We start from the raw sequence: 17,903 nt of genomic DNA on the forward strand, positions 1-17,903 counted from the left end.
ACACACACACACACACACACACACACACACACACACACACACACACATACCACACAGAGCTGTAAAGAGTTTTCCAAAAGTCTTAGACTTTAGTGCAGTTTTAGGTAACTTTCAATATGATGAGTTTCCTTTAATCTGTGTATTTTGTTTTTTGCATTTAAAAAAAACAGTATTGGGAGAAAGTGTGCATAGGCTCCACCAGCCTGCCAAAGGGGTGCATGATAAAGAAAGGTTAAGAGCCCCTGATTTCTTATTTAACACCTCCTGGGAGCTTACTTTATGTTTTCAGACTATGCCACCTTTTAGAAAGTGAATTTCTTTTGTTTCTTTCCCACTGGTAAAGGCTGGTGTGTAGTTGGTCCCCAGACTTGCTCAAGCTCCCATCAAGGGTCAAGGTTTGGGCAGCATTCCTGTCTCTTGCTCTATTCATTCTTCTGCTCCCCTTCCCCCCTCAATTTCTCCAGCTGGACAGGAAGGGGAGCCATCCTTCATTTAGCTCACCTGCTATATAGAGAAGGCCCTCATGTGTGGTTCCAGCATGGTCAGCCACAGGTACGGGGAATGGTACCAGCCACTTCCAGGTGTCTTGAATGGGCTCATAAATCTCCACGGTGCTAGTGAGTTTCCCCAGAAGTGTCCCACCGCCTACAGCCACAATAGCCTCTCCCAGGACAGCCCCATGGAATCGGCTTCTCCTCTGTAGCATGCCAGCTACCTGCAGCCAGGTACCATGCTGGGGATCAAATCGAAATACCTAGGGGTCCAGGGATCATTGTGATAGGGTTTGTATTCTAGGCATAGCCCTCCCTACTTTTGGATGCCTGTGTTCACCCATTAAGAAGGAAAAACTGAAGCCCAGTTAGTGGCCAGTGACCACTTGGATTTCAGGCAGAAGCTTCAGTATCGAGTTCCCCCGGCCTGAGATCATCAGCCTGGATGACCAGGAAGGGGGACTCAGGTTGAGTTTTGCAGGATAAAGAGAACAGCATCCCTGGGCCCTGACTTCCACCCTCTCCTCTGTCAGGGCTCCCAGCCAGATAAGTTCAGTGAGTAAGACTGTAGAACATCTCGGCTTGGAAAAGTCTTTCACCTTTGTAAAGGTCAGTGGAAGGCTAGAGAGGTCTCCCCAGGATTTTGGACTCTAGTTCTCTCAAGCGTGTCTCATTCTCGTCTCAGTGTAGCTGGGATCATGCTCTCCAAACCAGGGATATGCCTAGCTCTGACTACTTCTACTCTAGGGCTTCCTGCAAGGCTCTCACCTCATTGGATGGATGCTGGCCAGCTGGGTCAAACTTGGACTGGCCTCCCAGGATGTAGAGGAAGCCACTGAGCACAGCCACAGCATGATTGTACAGTGGTGTGGCCAGCTTTCCTATTTGCCGCCAGGTCCCATTAGCCAGCATCATGGCCCACACACCCCCATTGAGCTGGTTGTTGGGTCCCCGCCCTCCCAGGACAAGCAGAGTAGGGACAGCGGCTTGTGGGCAGCCATGTTCTGTCTGCAGGGCTGGCTGGGCACCAGCATGCCTGTGGTAGCTCAGGGCCTTGGGACAGGTGAGATCAGTCTCCATAGTGGATGTGGCCTGGATAGGGCCTTGAAGCTCTGTGGGTGACATCAGTGGAAAGTGGAGCTGCCCCAGTATCTTGGTGGCTTCTGGGAATCTTACAGGACTTTTCCCTAGCCAACTCAAAACCAACTCAAACACCGTTGGCTTTCTAGTCCCCTGCATTCCCATCCTCTCCAGTAACTCACGCGATGCATCCTGTTGCAACTTCTGGACATACTGCTCATCCTGAGGGGCTTCAGTGACCCTTCCACGTGGGGCTGTGGTGGTACCTTGGAAGGCACAGCAAAGGCGAATGGCCTCACGAACCAGCAGGACCTCAGCTGCCCGTATTGTCTCCCTGAGGTTGTCTGGGGAGAGGCAAAGCTTCCCAGAGTAGAGAAAGTTAAGCACATTCTCCAGCCCCTCCGGCTGAATGCCCCGCAGCTGGACAATGGTCTCCAGGCCTGCATCACCCAGGAAAAGGGCCCGGCAGTAGCTGCTGGCTGAGGCCAGGACCACTCGGTGGGCAGGGAAGTGGACACCACCAGCTTCGAGGGTCACGTCACATAAGACCCCCAGCTGCCACAGATTTCCAACTCCTTCTAACAGCTTCTGGGGATATGTGGCTGACACCATGGGCTCCACTGCTGACATGGTCCCTAAGATCCCTTTGATCCCAGACTGAGGGGCTGCTGACTTTGCAAAAGCTCCAAGTCTTCTGGGGAGTTGTCAGCGTAGGAGAGGAGAGGTCCCTGGATGCCATTGGCTCATTTCAGGCAGGCATTTAAATGTCATCTGGGCAAGCCTGGACCTGTTTCCTCTTGTGAGGCATTGGCGGATCCAGGGAGAGGCAATGTGGCTGCCTCCAGCAGAGAGAGCTGTGCAGATTTAATTAGCATTCTTGCTGGGAGGGGGCAGGGCCTTGGGGAGCATAGCCCTGGAGGCTGGATGGATGGGTCTTTATGTCAGATTAATCTGTATCCATTGGGGCTGAAAAGTGCTTCATTTTGGGGGTATGAGATTTGGCTTTTTCAAGATTTCCCAGTCCTGTATCTAAATTCTACTTGAGAAGTAGAAATAGCTAGAGCAGGCAGAACTCTTGTACCACCACCGAGGGGGTAAACCTTGGGCATGCAGTATTATTTAAGTTGACGGGGTGGGTGGGAAAGAGTCTTGTTCATTAAATTATTTGGAATGTAAAATTCTCTTACAGCTCCTAACACACCCATGTGGCCTGGGCACTGCATGTATGTTCCAAACCCTTTTCTTCCCATTCTCTTAGGATTGCTTTACAATGCTTCTGGGACAGAGCCATGTTATGATATCTACAAACTTTACCAAAAGTGTGCTGACCCCACAGGCTGTGGCACAGGCCCCAGTGCAGAGGCCTGGGATTATCAGGTACGAGACCAGAGACAATTGGATGGGTGACTGGATGGAAACCTTGCCTATAGTGACGCTGACCTGACCTGGTATGTTTGGGGATGGGAAATTTTTCAGGCCTGCACTGAGATCAACCTCACCTTTGACAGTAATAACATAACAGACATGTTCCCTGAGATCCCATTCACCAGTGACCTCCGAGAGAAGTATTGTTTTGCTAGGTGGGGCGTCAGGCCCCGGAAAAACTGGATGCAGACCAACTTCTGGGGGAATAGTAAGTCATTGGTCTGTTTTCACCTATACTGTTAAAGCTTGTGAAGGTAATAGTCCATCTTCCATAGGTTCTGTTCCACCTAACCATGAGTGCCCCAGCCTACATGAGGCACTCCTCAAAAAAGGAAGGGGGTGAGGAAGCCAACTATAATTCCTCCAGGCATGCCCCTGACCTCAGGATTGTACATTCTACCACTGGAGCTCAAACCCTAAGAAGCAAGTAGACTGTTTCCAGTGAATACGTTTTGGCCCTCACTTCTTTTGCTTATATACCCTGCCTATCCTATCCAGATCTCAAAGCTGCAAGCAACATCATATTTTCAAATGGAGACCTGGATCCCTGGGCAGGGGGTGGGGTAAGTATCTGCTAAGCCTGGGCTTCATGGCAGGATAAGCCATCTCCCTTCCACCTAGGCTGAGCACCAGCTTCTACAATCCTTCTCCAAGTATTTTTTGCCACTGATCTAATCTAGGTCTAGGCTGCCTAACCACCTCCAACTCTCCCTGCTCCTGTTCTGATAGGAACCAATCAAGGCAAGCTCAGCTTCCCACATAGGACTAAGGTCTGAATGGAATGCTTACATCTTTTTTGACTGCCTCTGCCTGGCTGTGGAGAAGCACCCCAGAGGTTTGGTGCTGTACTGTTCTGTATGAGTCACTGACATCCCCCATCTTTTCCCCAAAAGTCTGCCACTCTACAGGGGGGTTTCCTTCTTTTGAACAGGTCAGGAGTAATCTGAGTTCGTCCTTGATCTCTCTTACCATCCGGGGTGGAGCTCATCATCTAGATCTCAGGTATTTCCTTTCAGTCTGTATTCTACCCACAATAGAAATCCTACCCCAAGGGGAGTTTGGAGGATCATACCTAGTTTCTAGGGCCACCATGGATGCATGCCCAGGGGTCATCTCAAAGCTAGCAGGTGTCTAGACAGCATTCAAAGCCAACAGATTTTTATAAAACATTTTATTCGACTGATCCAACAAATGAAGAACCTACCATGTGCAGAGATCCTATGAGAATACATAGACAAATACGGTACAGTCCCTGCTCTCAGGGAATTTAACAGGCTAACTTAAATGATACACTATACTACAGAGTAGAATAAAAGCCCCACAAGAGATGAGAAATGGCATGGTATGTTGTGGAGACAAAGTTCACCTGGAGTTGACAAGTCCTGGGTTCAAGTTGTGCCTCGGCTGTGTACTGGCTGTGACTGCAGCCAAGTTATTTAACCTTTTGGTGCCTCAGATAACTCTTTTAAGTGACTTGCCCAAGGTAACACAGCTAGTTAAGTGTCAAGTGTCTGAGGCTGGATTTGAACTCCGGTATTCCTGACTTCAGGATAGGTACTCTATTCACTGCACCACCTAACTGCCCCCCAGAATAACCCTCTTAAGATGAAGATGCAGAACAGGTGCCATTTTGCATTGTAGAGCTATTTTCCTCTACCAATAAAATCACTAGTTCAGATTCTCCCCCCTCCCCCCAAAAAAGTAAAGTGTGTTTGTGGGCAGGGGATCAGAGAAGGAATCCTATGAGAACATGGTGGTGAAGTCTGGAGTGATGCTGGTTCTAGACTATCCCTCAAACTGGAGGTTCCCAGGAGAACTCACCAAAGAAAGAAGGGGGCCAAAGGTCAGAGGGAGGGGGCAGCTGAAGCCCAGTGCAAAGTCTGGAGTGTGACTGGGTGATTAGAACATGATGTCAATGAAGCCAAAGCCACAGTTTGATCCCAGGGTTTTAGAAACATTCTTAGACCACAGCCCCACCACTCAGCCCAGCACGACTCCTTATAATCCTGTTTCCCCTCCTTTCACCCAATCCTGAGCTAGAGCACCTCCCAAAGGCCCAGTGCAGGGTCAGTGGAACACTCACCTTTCCTGCCTTGTGTTATCTGTTCCAGAGGGTCCAATCCAGCAGACCCGGTATCTGTCCTAGAGGTCCGGAAGCTAGAAGCTGCATATATCCATGAATGGGTGAAAGCAGGAAGACATAAACAGTAACGTGACCTCCAAAACTTGGGACTAGCCATCATCATACTGTGTGGGACTCTACCTTCAGTACCAGCCAACAGGGATGATTTCTAAAGCCAGGCCCAAAGTAGAGGCTTTAGACATCTGTTCATACTCAGGGTTAAACTTTCAGAGTCCTGTGACTATCAGACAAGGACTACTACTTGATAAGCTCAGTCCCCCAGCATCAGATTTCACTTCCTAGAAAACTCCCTGAGCAGGATCATCACAAGGCTTGGCATGTGATCTTCAGTAGTCTATGGCATCTGGGCTGTAAAGAAGTGTCTGTACACAGGGTTCCCTCCTACCTGGGCTTAACAAAATATCCCTTTCCTGATGCTCCCATATAGCCTGAGTTTTCCAGATAGCAGTATATGTGGGATTTTCCCTTTTTTGCACCCCCTGCAAAGCAAAAAACCCAAAACAAAAGAACCCTTTACCTTAACAGGGTTAACTTTTTAAATGTTATTCTAGATCTCTAAAGATAGATGAATTGAAGTTTAGCCACAGGTATTCTCTGCCACTCTCCCAATTATAACTGAAATTGGAATTTTCTCCCCCCACTTCTGAGTAACAAATAGCACCACACTACTGCAGAAGACTAAGCAGAAGAGTGAAGGCTGTCAGTCAGGACTCAGAAAAAGCTTTACTTAAGGCTGACAGGAAGAGGAGTCATGCCACATTGTAATGAATAATAAAATTTCACCTGGCTTCTAGCCAGACTTCTGTGCTCTGTTATGAGAACTGATACCCAGTAGGGATATAAAGTTTACACAAATCTATATGGGTACCCCGATACCCAGTGTTACTTTAAACATATACCCTATTTCACACTGAAGAAGTGGGGAAGGCTGGGGTGGCCAGATGGCTCAGCAAGTAAGAGCACAGGCTCCAGTGTTGGGATGACCTGGGGATCAAATCCGGGCTCAGATACTTAGCACCACACCCAGAAATAACTGGCCGTGTAACCTTGAGCAAGTTACTTAACCTCGATTGCTTAAAAAAAAAAAAAGTGGGGAAGGCAAGGATTCTTTGAGGTAGAGGTGATTAGGGAGTGTTCCATGTATGGGGGTGGCCAGGAGTACACAGGAAAATGTCAGAACAAGTTCTCATGAACACCTCAAGTCTCGGATGGAACATATATGCTGTGAAGGGGAGTGTTGAGAAATGAGATCAGAAAGGTATGGTGTATGTAGGGGCCAGACAGTGCAAGTCCTTAAATGACAGACTAGGGAGTTCATATCTTATTCTACAGGCAATGAGAAGCCAATGTGCTCCCGGGCAAGGAAGTGACCTGACTGGGATGATTAAGGAATGCCAAAGCAGATCACCTAAGGGAAGACCCAGAGAATTCTACTAATTCTTGAATTTAAGCTTATTTCCCTATGACTGGAGCAAACACCCAACTCCTTTCATCTTTTTTTTAAATAAATCCCTTAAGACCTGTGGACTAGATAGTAGTTTGGAGAGAAAACTGTAAAAATAGCCATCTGTGCAACATGTAGGGCTAAGGCTGCTGGCATGTCATCTTATGCCATCCCTGAGAACATCCTATGGTTTAACCATGTTAAATCAAGCTCTAAAATGTATTTCACATATTGAACCCTGGAGCTGGGTGCAGCTAGTTTTCTCTTTCCTTGATATGCTGAACCTAACTAGCATATACAGTCAAATCAGAGCTCTGGGTAGATCATTTTAGCAGCTGTGTGGAGAATGGATTAGAGTGGAAAAACCAAAGCAGTGTTAAAGAATAACACAGGTGATAGAGGCCTGAAGGAGGGTACTGACTCTAATGGGAGAGAAGGGGCCTAATGCAAAAGATGTAGAGATGGAATCAACAAGACTAGTTAACTGGATACAGAAGGGGGAGAAAGGGAAAAGTTAAGGAAGACTATGAGGTTCCAAACCTGGGTGACTGGGAGGATACTTGTGACCTCAATAGAAAATAAAGGAAGTTTGAAGAAGGGGCAGGTTTAGAAGAGAATAAGAGATTTAGCCAGTCACTACCAAATTGTAAAAAAGCATATCAAAGAGAGGGATACATGAATCAAGGAACTAGAAATCACCGGAACAGATTACCAGAAAACAGTTGTTGAGGCTTTCAATGAACACACTACGCAATCTCTTAAAATAAGTTATAAGTTTAATAAAATGTATAATAGAACTCCATTATTTGGTGATTCAGAACATGGAATAAAACTCTCCCCTTTCCCCACAGGTCTTAGGGTTTCTTTTGCACATTAATTTCTATATGACAGGGTGTAATAGATTACACTGGCCTGTGAGTAAGGAGTCCTGGGTTCTAGCCCAGGTCTTTTGATTTTAAGAAGTTCAATTACATTCTGTGGCTACAAACTTACTTTTAGTAGTGTCCTCCGGCTTTGAGGACACCAGGGCACATTCTCTCCCTTTGGTTGAAGATGAGGGTAGTACTAGGGATCAAGATATCATCTGGTCATTTAGTTTTATAGCCAGAAGGGACCACAGAGATCACCTAGTTTAGTTCCCTCCACTGAGAGCCAGAGACAATGTGCCTGGCTCAAGGTCAAACAGATACTGGCAGATCTGAGGCTAGAACCCATCTCTCCAGACTCAGTCAGATTTTCAGTGTTCTTTCTTCACCAAGCTGCCTTCCACCTGAATAATGGTCCTTGGCGAACAATTTTGACAGCAGAAATGAGGATGGGCTTTGTTGATTGAAATAAGAATCCGGAGCTTATCTGTGGAACTCAGACACCATGAACTTTCTTCAAAGTTTCCATAAAGGGGCAGCTAGGTGGTGTTAGTGAATAGAGCACTGGCCCTGGAGTCAGGAGGACCTGAGTTCAAATCCTGCCTCAGACACTTAACACAAAACTAGCCATGTGACCTTGGGCGAGTCACTTAAACCCAATTGCCTTCCCCCTCCAAAAAGCCAAGAAAAAAAAAAGTTTCCACAAAAATATCATCTTCCTCACTAATTTCCTCCCCAAAGTGAAACACTGAATGAAGTGAAGTACAGAGGTACACTAATCTGATTTGATTCAGGCTCATTTCTGAGGAATTCATCCAGGGAAAGGGTGCTTTCAAATGAACCAAGAAAGATCATTATCATTTCTGCCAGCACTGAGTATAAATGCCCTCCTCTCCATTCTCCCTCCACCCACTAACATAAAACACAAAAGAAAAACCAAGTCAAGTAAGCATTTGTTCCAGGCAATAGTGGTAGTGATAGGACAGAGTTAGGGAAAATTCATGTAAAGAAAAGGAAAAGACACCACTCATCTAACCTCCCACATTGTAATAGCACTTGGCATCTTTTTTTCACAGTGTACAAAATCCCCCAATGTAGACATAAACCAGACACTGCAGCTTGACTGAAAATGGCTTCCATGGTCCAGCCTCTGTTTCTCATGGGAAAATTCACATCACTCCATGGGTCCTTCTATTTGTCAACCCCCATCCATGAATGCACACGCTTTTTCCTAAGTTTTTAAAAATAGGAGACCACATATTATCTAGTCATGGCAAGATGTCCCCAATTTCTAGCATTAAGGGCTTTATGACATGTTCCAATAAATCCTATTCACTGCAGAAATGACTTTACACATGAGCTATCACTATAAGGAATGATAAACAGTGTTGTCAAAAACTACATATGGTCCCACACAGTTGAGTAGTTCCATCCACGAGGGAAGAAAGGTCATCTCCACTTAGCAACAATTAAATATCCGATGCTCCAAGCTGTTTCCCAACTTGTAGAAAATTGCTATTTGCACTTACTTATTTGGGCAGATTGAGGAGCTGCTCTTTCCAAAGGGAAGACCTCATAGGGCTCTACTGACTGCCAGGAAATAAGAAGCCTCTTGGTTCACATGACAATGGCTACCACAAGACTACATTCTAGGGCACTGACTGATCTTTTCTCATCTCTATGTCAGCTACAATTCCTACTAAATCTCTGTACATTTGGGGGAAAGAATATTTCAACAAACTCATTTGAGGATTCCAGGGTTAAATCATGTCATTTCAACAAGCCAACCCCCAAAATAAATTCTCCTTTAGAGGAAATGTCCTTTGTCCCATCTATACAAACAGACTTATTAAGGGAAACAAACTCAGCAAAGAGAAAACCCTTTCAGTACAAATGAGTAAGACATTACAGGTTATAGGAATTTACACTGGCCTAGATTAAGCCTGGTATACCCCGATGGGGGAATATGGCAAAGGGAGAGAGGAAAGTAAGACAAGGCTGAGTTAGACTAACTACGCCCTCCTAGCTCAGCACCACGAAGCAGCCTTTCCAGTCAGAATACCTGAGTCTAACTGATGCAAATACAAATGTATGAGCAATTTTTGACTTTGTTTCACATTGAGTCTTACGTGTTTAAAAAAAAAAAGGAAACAGCTATAAAAATTATATACCACGAAGCCAAACCAGCAGCTATACCCATAATTAGCTTTCTACAAGGAACCCCGTGTCCTTCACAGATACATTCACAGTGCTTTCTGAACAATGACACTAGAAATGCTTCTTAAGTCATTTCCCCTTTCAAATGACCACACTGTTTTGTATTGGAGGAGTGAGATCAGCATGCCTGGAACCACTGCTGAGCACACTGTAATCAGGAATGACTTCTTGCTTATTCCATCTCTAAGTCAGGACTACAGCCTTATCCTAGATCTACAAATTGCTGACCTACTCTTTCTCATCCTAGCTGATCTATGATCTGAAAACCTGAGGGGAAAGAAGCCCCTAAAGCCAGTGTGCACAACCCCCTGAATCAGGGACTTCTAAGGAAAATGGCACAAGGTGGCTCAGGCCCTGGTGGTCCCTCTGGACCAGGCCTCCCACCTCCCACTACTTTAGCCCTGAGTCGAATTTCATCTGGCTCCCAGCAGTTGGGTGCAGCACACACTTCATGGCTGGATTTCTAAGAATGGCTGATTTCTCCAAAGTGGAGAAAGGCTTTCCCATATTTGGTCCTCCAGGAAGGCCTGAAAATTGTGCTGTGTACAACCCCTGCTCACCTGGAAAAGGCCCCATAACCAGGAGAAGCTGTCCCCCCTCCACCAGCGTCTGTTTCTCCTGGCTTTCTGTTAAGCTGGGGCCCAGATGGGAAGAGGATGAGCCTCTGTATTAAATACATATTGGTCAAGGTTGATGAGGTCCATATCATCAGAAAAGAGCAGGAAAAAATACTTCAGCGTTTCTCCCAGAAAGAAGCTTTCCATCTTATCTCTTGGCTGTGGGTTGCTGGGATTCTGGACATTATCAATAGAAGAATAACCACCTGCAGGAACCTGCAAATAAAAGTCACAGCATTGTCACATTCACCACAAAATCCAGGCCAGCACCACAGTAAAACAAAAGTGGGCAAAACCATCTGGAAGCTACTACTAAGTTAACAGGTTCATGTTTAAAATTTGGAACCTGATGTAGGGGTTATCTCAAATATATGCAAATTAGCCTTCTGCCTAGTCTGTGAATGGGAAATGGTCAGGGGATCAGAAATAACTTTGTAAGAAAAAAACCCAACCCTTCAGAGTGTGAACTTTGCAATCAATACAATCCTCACACCCTTTCCAAAGCAAAGCTAAAAAGTACTCATTTCATACCGTAACACACTTACAGCAAACATTTTGCAGTATTTTAGAAAGCTCAGCAGGGAAGAAAACAGTGCCTTGGAGATGAGCCCAAAAGGTCAACATTTATTCAAATGTAGACCTTTAAAATGCCAATTCAACCAAGAAAGCTATTTGGAAGAACTAGTTGCTTTCCTTTTACTCACTAATGTAATTCTTCTGTGAATTCATATAAAGTTTCCTTTTGAAAACAGGTCCACCCAATCAAACAATTCCTCCCAAAATAGCCTTCAAGGAGTATTCTCTTTACCCCAAAGTATGGACAATAATAAACCCTCTCCTGGCCCCAGGATGTCCCAGAACACAGCTGGGCTGTAGCAGAAAAACCCCACCACCACTAAAGGGAGGACAGGAACAAGCATTTATTAAGCACCTTACCATGTCAGGCACTGGGCTAAGCACTTTACAAATGTGTCTGATATTATCCTCACAGCAACCCAGGACCCTGTCAGGGAATGCTAATTAAGCAAGAAGCATACCATTCCTCATTAAAGTGGAGGAAACTAGAGCAGACAGAGGTTAAATAACTTGCCCAGGGTCCCACAGCTAGTATGTGAGGCCCTTTTTGAACTCAGGTGTTCCTGATTCAGGGTCTATTTCTTTCTGAACCCCAAAGAACAGATCATATATCACAATGTTAGTGTAATCATATGTCACATGGAAAAAGACGAGTTCTACATGCTACCCAACTCCTGAAAGAGAAGTGATAGACTTCACAATGAAGAATGAGACATACATTTCTGGACACAGCTGATGAGGGAATTTGTTTTGCTTGGTTATGCATACTTGTTACAAGGACTTTTTAAAGACGGGGTGGGGAGAGAGGCAGGAGAAAAAAATACTTGTTAATTTTTTTTTTTAAATTAAGAAAAAACACCACAAAACAAAACAAAAAAAAGGTCTAAGTTTAAAGGGAACCTTTTTCTCCTTGACACTTGGAAATCTACCCAGAAGCAGAAAGGGGTAATTGAACAAATTGCATTCCTGCACATTAAAGAAAACAAAACCGACTTTCATGGAGTGAAAGTTTAGAAACAAGAGGTTAGGAATAAGCATTCCAGAGTAGATTACAAGTACGCAAGTGAGACACCAACTACTGGACAAAAAAAAAAACATATAAAGAACCAGAATGAACCTGATAATCTCCTAAGCATCCCTCATACACATGCCCTAAAGACCATTCTGGTAATGTACCTGGCATCAAATTTCTACCACTCTTTCCACCTATGGAAATAGCCAGAAAGTAACTAACCAATTTCACTGCAGGCAGAAATAATAACAAAAATAATTACTTATACTTCTATAATTCTTTTAAGATTTACTTAACATTTTATAAATTATTCCCTCCCCAAACTTAATAAGGGGATGAACATGCTAAAGAAGGCTCAGAACTCTGGGTCCGAACCCTTCCCCATCAATAATTCAGAGCAGTTTGTAAATGTGGCCTCACCCTTGTGTACTTGTTGAAATTCTGTAAGATCTCCCAGCCCCAGTCCTGGTACTTCTTGTCACCAGTAAACCGATATAGATAGAAGAGGCTCTCTATTGTCTCAGGTCGCAGGAGATTATGTCTATCTGAAGACTAGAGAAGAAAACAAAGATTATTAATTCAGAGAGAGTTGGAAGAAGATGAAAAGTGGGCTATTCTTTCTTTTGTCACATCATCTTACCTTGACCTCCACATCTTTATGGCCCTTCTGGGGATGAATGTTGAAGTACACAATCTCTGGGCTCAGGCCAGTCTCTATCTGATGATACATCTGGTAACAAGTTTCTATGAGAGCTTTGGCCAGTTCCATATGATCAGCTGTTAATCCACTATGAGCTCCAAGAGCCAGAGTACCAGGCAAGAAGCACACCAGGTGATCCTGAAAGTTAGAAGGTTTTTAAAACCACTGAAATCCTCAACAATGTTCAAGTGGCCATTTTGAGGAGAGTCCACTAGCACCATTCATTAGACACACAGGCCCAAGCAATGGCTTACATACTGAAAATTAGGATATGTTTTCAAAATCTTGCTTTCATCTTCTTGGTTAACATTATCACTTGCTCTCATTCTGCCTGCACAATCTAACAGGACCTAAAAAGGACCACCATTTTAAAGAAAAACACTTAAAAAGAGGATACAGAGGGTACCTCTACTTGGGCCAGCATCTTGACATAAGTCTGAGAAAAAGTGTTACCTCTGACATGAGAAATAAGGAGGATGGAGAAAGCTGGAGAATTACATTCTCCTAAGTCAAGTCTTTCTTTACATTGCTACTTCATTAAGTCTTGTGGATTTCCTGATGGGTTTCAACCACATTCAAACTGAAGTAACACAACACTTTCCAAAGCCAAACAGAAACAAAACTTAAATTGTCAAAGTCCATCTACTAATGTGGTAGAGTTACACTTCTTGTCAGTAGCTTCCTCATCCTCCCAGTAACCTGTTGAAACCGTAGCATCATCTTGGAGTCCTCCTTATCACTCATTTGCCAAATTTAGTTGCCAAGACCCATCTCCACTGCTACCACATGTTCTACATTTCATGGTTTTCTTTTGCACTCTTGCTGCACCTATTCACATCCATACCATCATTACTCCTGACTTTAATGGACTGAGTGCCCACACCTACAAAATTACGATTAGCCTTTCTATTTCAGGTCTTCCGACTTCTAACTGATCCTATGTGTATCTTCCTGATTAATATTTCTCTTGTACAGACTTAATTATTTCATTCCACTGCTCTGAAAACAGAAAAAAGGCCTCAATAACTCCTTACTGTCCACCAAATAAAGTCCAAACTTGTTAGCCTGCTTTTGAGGCCTTTCACAACCTTGTACTGTGTGGTACAGTGGATAGAGGGTGCTGGATTTAGATCCAGAGGACCTGAGTTCAAATCTCACCTCTGGCACTTACTACCTGTGTAATGTTGGGCAAGTCATTTAAATTTCTTTGGGCCTCAGTAACCTCATCTGTAAAACGAAGGGGATGGACCAGGTGACTTCTGAGGTTCATTTATGATCCTGCCTTTGCAGACTTATTTCTCACTATTTCCCATCATGTACTCTACACTCCAGTCAAAACAGACTTCTCACTGTTCAAACACTTCCCATATCTGCCCATCATTTCTATGGCTATTCAGGCTGTCCCCACATTTGTTACTGTTCAGTTGTTTCAGTTATGTCTGACTCTTCATGACCCATTTGCATTTTTCTTGGCAAAGGTACTGGAATGATTTGCCATTTCCTTCTCCACATAAAGAATATCATCGCCAGAGCAGCCCCCTTACCAACCTCTGCCTATTTTTCAAAATCTGAATTTAACTCACATCTATTGTGAACATTCCCCTATACAGGAGAGAAGCCATAAACAGTTTGCTTTTCTTTCTTTTTTTTTTTTTAAAGCAATTGGGGTTAAGTAACTTGCTCAAGGTTACATGGCCAGGTATTTCTGGGTGGGTGCTGAGTGTCTGAGCCTGGATTCGATCCCCAGGTCATCCCGACACTGGGGCCGGTGCTCTTACTCGCTGAGCCACCTGGCCGCCCCTTGCTTTTCTCTTTAAGCACAAAATAAATTCAACACATTAGTTCCAAAGCTACCTCTTCTTCCTACTGACCTTCACTCTGTTCTCTTCTACATTTTCAAAAGACTTGATGACCCACAATTCTTGTCCCCCTCCCACTGTAATAATCCCAACACTGTTGTTGGTTCTCTCTCCCTCTCCCTCATCCTTCCCTCTCCTCAAACTGAAAGAAAAATAAAATCACGGTGCCAGCTATTCAAAGTCAAGCAAAACAAATCCCTACACTGTCTGTATCTGAAAACATCTCATTCTGCACCTTGCGTTCATCACTTCTATCTGCTGCTATACTATTCATCCCTCAAGCCCCAGCTCAAACATGGTTCCCCTTCTCCCACACTGACCAATGACGCTATTCTCCTCCAAGCTCCCACACTATTTTATATCTCTGTGTACATCTATCATATACTATTTTCATTTGGAGTACATGTTCTAGGCCTTCTAGAGTAGGAACTATGCCCTATTCACCAATGGGGCCCAGGGTCAGAAACTCTGACAGTCTTTGTACTCCCCTAAGAAAGGAGAAGAAGCAGAGGAGGCTGTTTCAGGAACAAGTAAGGTAAAGAGACAAGATATTAAGGGTAGTACCAGATGTAAATGAGTGAAAAAGCATAGAAACCAGGAAAGACTAGTAAGTGAAGTGAAAAAAGCAAGAAGAACAAGAACTTATTATACAACAATAAGATTATATAGGAAAAACAACTTTGAAAGACTTGAGAACTCTCATCTATGTAATGAGCAACCACAATTCCAGGAGACTAATGATGAAACACGATACCAACCTCTTGACAGAGAAGTGATGGCCTCAAAATACAGAATAAGATCTATCTTTTCAGATAGACAAGGTGGGAACTTGTTTTGCTTGACTAAGCATATTTGTTATAAGGGCTTTGTTTTATCTCCTTTTTTTCTCCTCTAATAAGTGGGGTCGAGGAGGCGTTGAGGATATAGATGGAGCACAAAAAAAGGAAAGACAAAAGGTCATGGAGACATTTTTTTTTTGGTGAGATCTTTTTTTTTTTTTAATGTAGAAAAGAAAGGAAGGCAGAAAGAACCAGACCAGCAGAACTGCTTTGAAAGCTACATGAATTTATTACATACTTAAAAAGTATAGAAAGCTATACAAAACGGATTTGCAGTTTCATGTACAATTAACCTTTATCTGCAATGTATATGGGTTCATTTTACTTGGCAGTTGTAAAATTCAGAAAAAAAAAATTTGTACAAAATATAAAGTATCTGGGGCGGCTAGGTGGCGCAGTGAGTAACGCTCTGGCCCCGAAGTCAGAAGGACCCGAGTTCGGTTCCAGCCTCAGACACTTAACACCCACACAAAAAAACTAGCCATGTAACCTTGGGCAAGTACCCCAACTGCCCTCCAAAAGACAAAATAAATAAATAAATAAAACATCAAATGCTTACTATATGCCAAGTACTGTACTAAGTGCTAGGGATACAAATACAAAAGATGAGACAACTCTACCCTCAAGGAACTTGCAATTCTACTAGAGGAAGGACAACACACACAGAAGTGAATTTCGGTTTCATGAAGCCATACAAGGGTAGGGGGTAGGAGGAAATGGGTTGAAAAGGGTTGCAATGGGAAAGGAGAACACAGATGGCTGAGGTGGGCGCTAGTTGGAAGAGAAGCACAAGCAGCTGGATATAAAGGTAGGTGAATGTGCACTCACAAAAAAAGGTTACTCAGTCCTTGGATGGGCATTCCAAAGCTGAATGGATTAATCATTCCTCCTCTGAGCAGGGGGAGAGAACGGAGTCCTCTGAGTGGCCTAAAGGGATGGGGAAGGAAGCCTGACTCTGGCTCACTAAGTCTGTAAAAGTAGCTCTTCAGGAGTCTAGCAACAACCTGACTGAGCTCTGAAACTAACTCTGGACCTATTTCCTCCTCTATAAAATAAAGAAATTGGATACAGATCCTTCCAATTTCAATAGTTTTATGAGTATAGGAGATCTGAGCTATCTCCACCTTAGCTCAGTCTTGATTTCAAAAAGAAATGAGTAAGCCTCCTTTAATAAGTAACTTCCTCTCTCTGAAGCTTCAGCTTCTTCCTCTGTAAAAATGAAAAAACTGGACTGATGATTTCCAAGGGGCTTTCTAACTCTAAACTGATACATTGAAGGAACTTTTAAGCCTTTCTTCAAGGTCCTTCCCCAAAACATTTCTATCAGTTTGGCACGAGGGTTACTCTACTGGCCCCACTTGCTAGGAATAGGCAGGCAGGGGTAGGAGAGAGAAGAAGCAGGCCTTCTTGGACAATACATGTATGTCGGCATCTGATTATCAAGAATATTAATAAAATAGAAAGCTACCCAATGGCTGTTTCCTCTTGATTGTGGGAGTGGTGAGGTCACCTCACTCTTCTATATTGGCCTCAGTTTCCAGGAGTCTATCACCAGGAGTGCTATTCATCCTTGGCATAGATCAGGGTCCTGGCCTTGGGTGTAAAAATTCCTAATAAGGTCCCCGAACATATGCTGCACACAGCAGGCATTTAATAACAGTTGAATTGCTGAGGAGATTGCATCATTTTTTTCAACCTCAGGCATCCAAGAGAAACAAAAATAAGAGTTCTTTTTAAAAGATAACCAAGCTGTCTTATTTATCCAGGGATGGGGAATGCACCCATTTCTAAGGCAGCCAATTCCACTTTTGATCAGCACTAACTTTTCCTTTATGACTCAGTTTCCCTCATCTATAAAATGAAGAGGTTGGTCTTAGATAACCACTAAGGTCCAATCCAGATCTAAATCTAGGATCATATAATTCTAAAATCAAGCAGAAATCTGTTTCTTTGCAGTCTCCACCACTGTTTTCAGTTCTGCCCTCAAATTGAACAGGGTAAGTCTGCCCTCTGTTATATGAGGGTGCTTTGAGATACTCAAACTATAACCCCTTTCCCCATACCTCTTATTCAGGGAAAACATCCCCAATTCCTTCAACCCATTCTTATACTACTGCATGGCCTCCAGGCTCTCTACCAGGCTTGTAGCTCTTTTTTTAGGCATGCCCCGGTTTGTCAATGTTAATTTTAAAACATAACAGTGAGAATCAAACACAAAACTCCAAATGACCAGGGAAAAACTAATAGCTCTCATTCTGGACATTATGTGTCTATCAATGGATCTCAGCTACATTCACAGGTTTGTTTATCAATAGCTTTTTTGTTTGTCACAGTCATTGATCTATTTTTGGAGATGAATGGCAAATAGTGGAATCTCAAAAATCACAACTTTCCTATCAGCCTGCCTTCCCACTACACTTTGGGATACAACATTGACAAATCTATCTAATTTAACCCACAGATCCAAATCAAGGCTGAAAAGCATATCCAAACCTGGCCCTTAAGAGGGTAACATGAACAAGAGGAAGAGAATTAGATGTAGGAGCCACAATATTAGCATACTAAGCTAGAATTACTTTCTAACAGAAGCAACTTAAATTCTACCAAAACTTCTATCCTTTCATAATGGGATAT

At 43.6% G+C, this 17,903-nt stretch overlaps 3 protein-coding genes across 5 annotated transcripts in view; 1 reads left to right on the forward strand and 2 right to left on the reverse strand.

Annotated features, from left to right (window-relative positions):
- Positions 1–2,558, reverse strand: part of LOC138176698 (kelch-like protein 9) — a 3,857-nt gene extending 1,299 nt beyond the window's left edge. Inside the window, exons 1-2 of one of the 2 annotated variants that reach the window (XM_069107507.1) lie at positions 1,260–2,558; positions 502–733 (exon numbers count right to left, since the gene is read on the reverse strand). In XM_069107507.1, the coding sequence (XP_068963608.1) occupies positions 502–733; positions 1,260–2,201 (1,174 nt within the window). In that variant the 5' untranslated portion in view covers positions 2,202–2,558. Of the gene's footprint in view, positions 1–501; positions 755–1,259 lie in introns of both variants that reach the window. The other variant, XM_069107506.1, reaches the window with a different exon arrangement.
- Positions 1–5,932, forward strand: part of DPP7 (dipeptidyl peptidase 7) — a 19,080-nt gene extending 13,148 nt beyond the window's left edge. The window contains exons 9-13 of the mRNA XM_069107508.1: positions 2,830–2,948; positions 3,048–3,204; positions 3,495–3,559; positions 3,928–3,998; positions 5,108–5,932. Of these exons, the coding sequence (XP_068963609.1) occupies positions 2,830–2,948; positions 3,048–3,204; positions 3,495–3,559; positions 3,928–3,998; positions 5,108–5,207 (512 nt within the window). The 3' untranslated portion in view covers positions 5,208–5,932. The remainder of the gene's footprint in view (positions 1–2,829; positions 2,949–3,047; positions 3,205–3,494; positions 3,560–3,927; positions 3,999–5,107) is intronic.
- Positions 5,933–7,338: 1,406 nt separating this feature from the next.
- Positions 7,339–17,903, reverse strand: part of MAN1B1 (mannosidase alpha class 1B member 1) — a 34,802-nt gene continuing 24,237 nt past the window's right edge. Inside the window, exons 11-14 of one of the 2 annotated variants that reach the window (XR_011172364.1) lie at positions 12,512–12,709; positions 12,292–12,423; positions 10,227–10,499; positions 7,339–8,680 (exon numbers count right to left, since the gene is read on the reverse strand). Coding sequence is in view for 1 of the 2 variants with exons in the window: in XM_069107504.1 (XP_068963605.1) it covers positions 10,296–10,499; positions 12,292–12,423; positions 12,512–12,709 (534 nt within the window). In the remaining variant the exon portion in view is untranslated. Of the gene's footprint in view, positions 10,500–12,291; positions 12,424–12,511; positions 12,710–17,903 lie in introns of both variants that reach the window. The other variant, XM_069107504.1, reaches the window with a different exon arrangement.

The sequence above is a fragment of the Petaurus breviceps genome, unplaced genomic scaffold, assembly GCF_028583685.1.
Source record: "Petaurus breviceps papuanus isolate PSGF00001 unplaced genomic scaffold, PetGlider_PUasm1.0 90137, whole genome shotgun sequence".
Taxonomy (NCBI): Eukaryota; Metazoa; Chordata; class Mammalia; order Diprotodontia; family Petauridae; genus Petaurus; species Petaurus breviceps.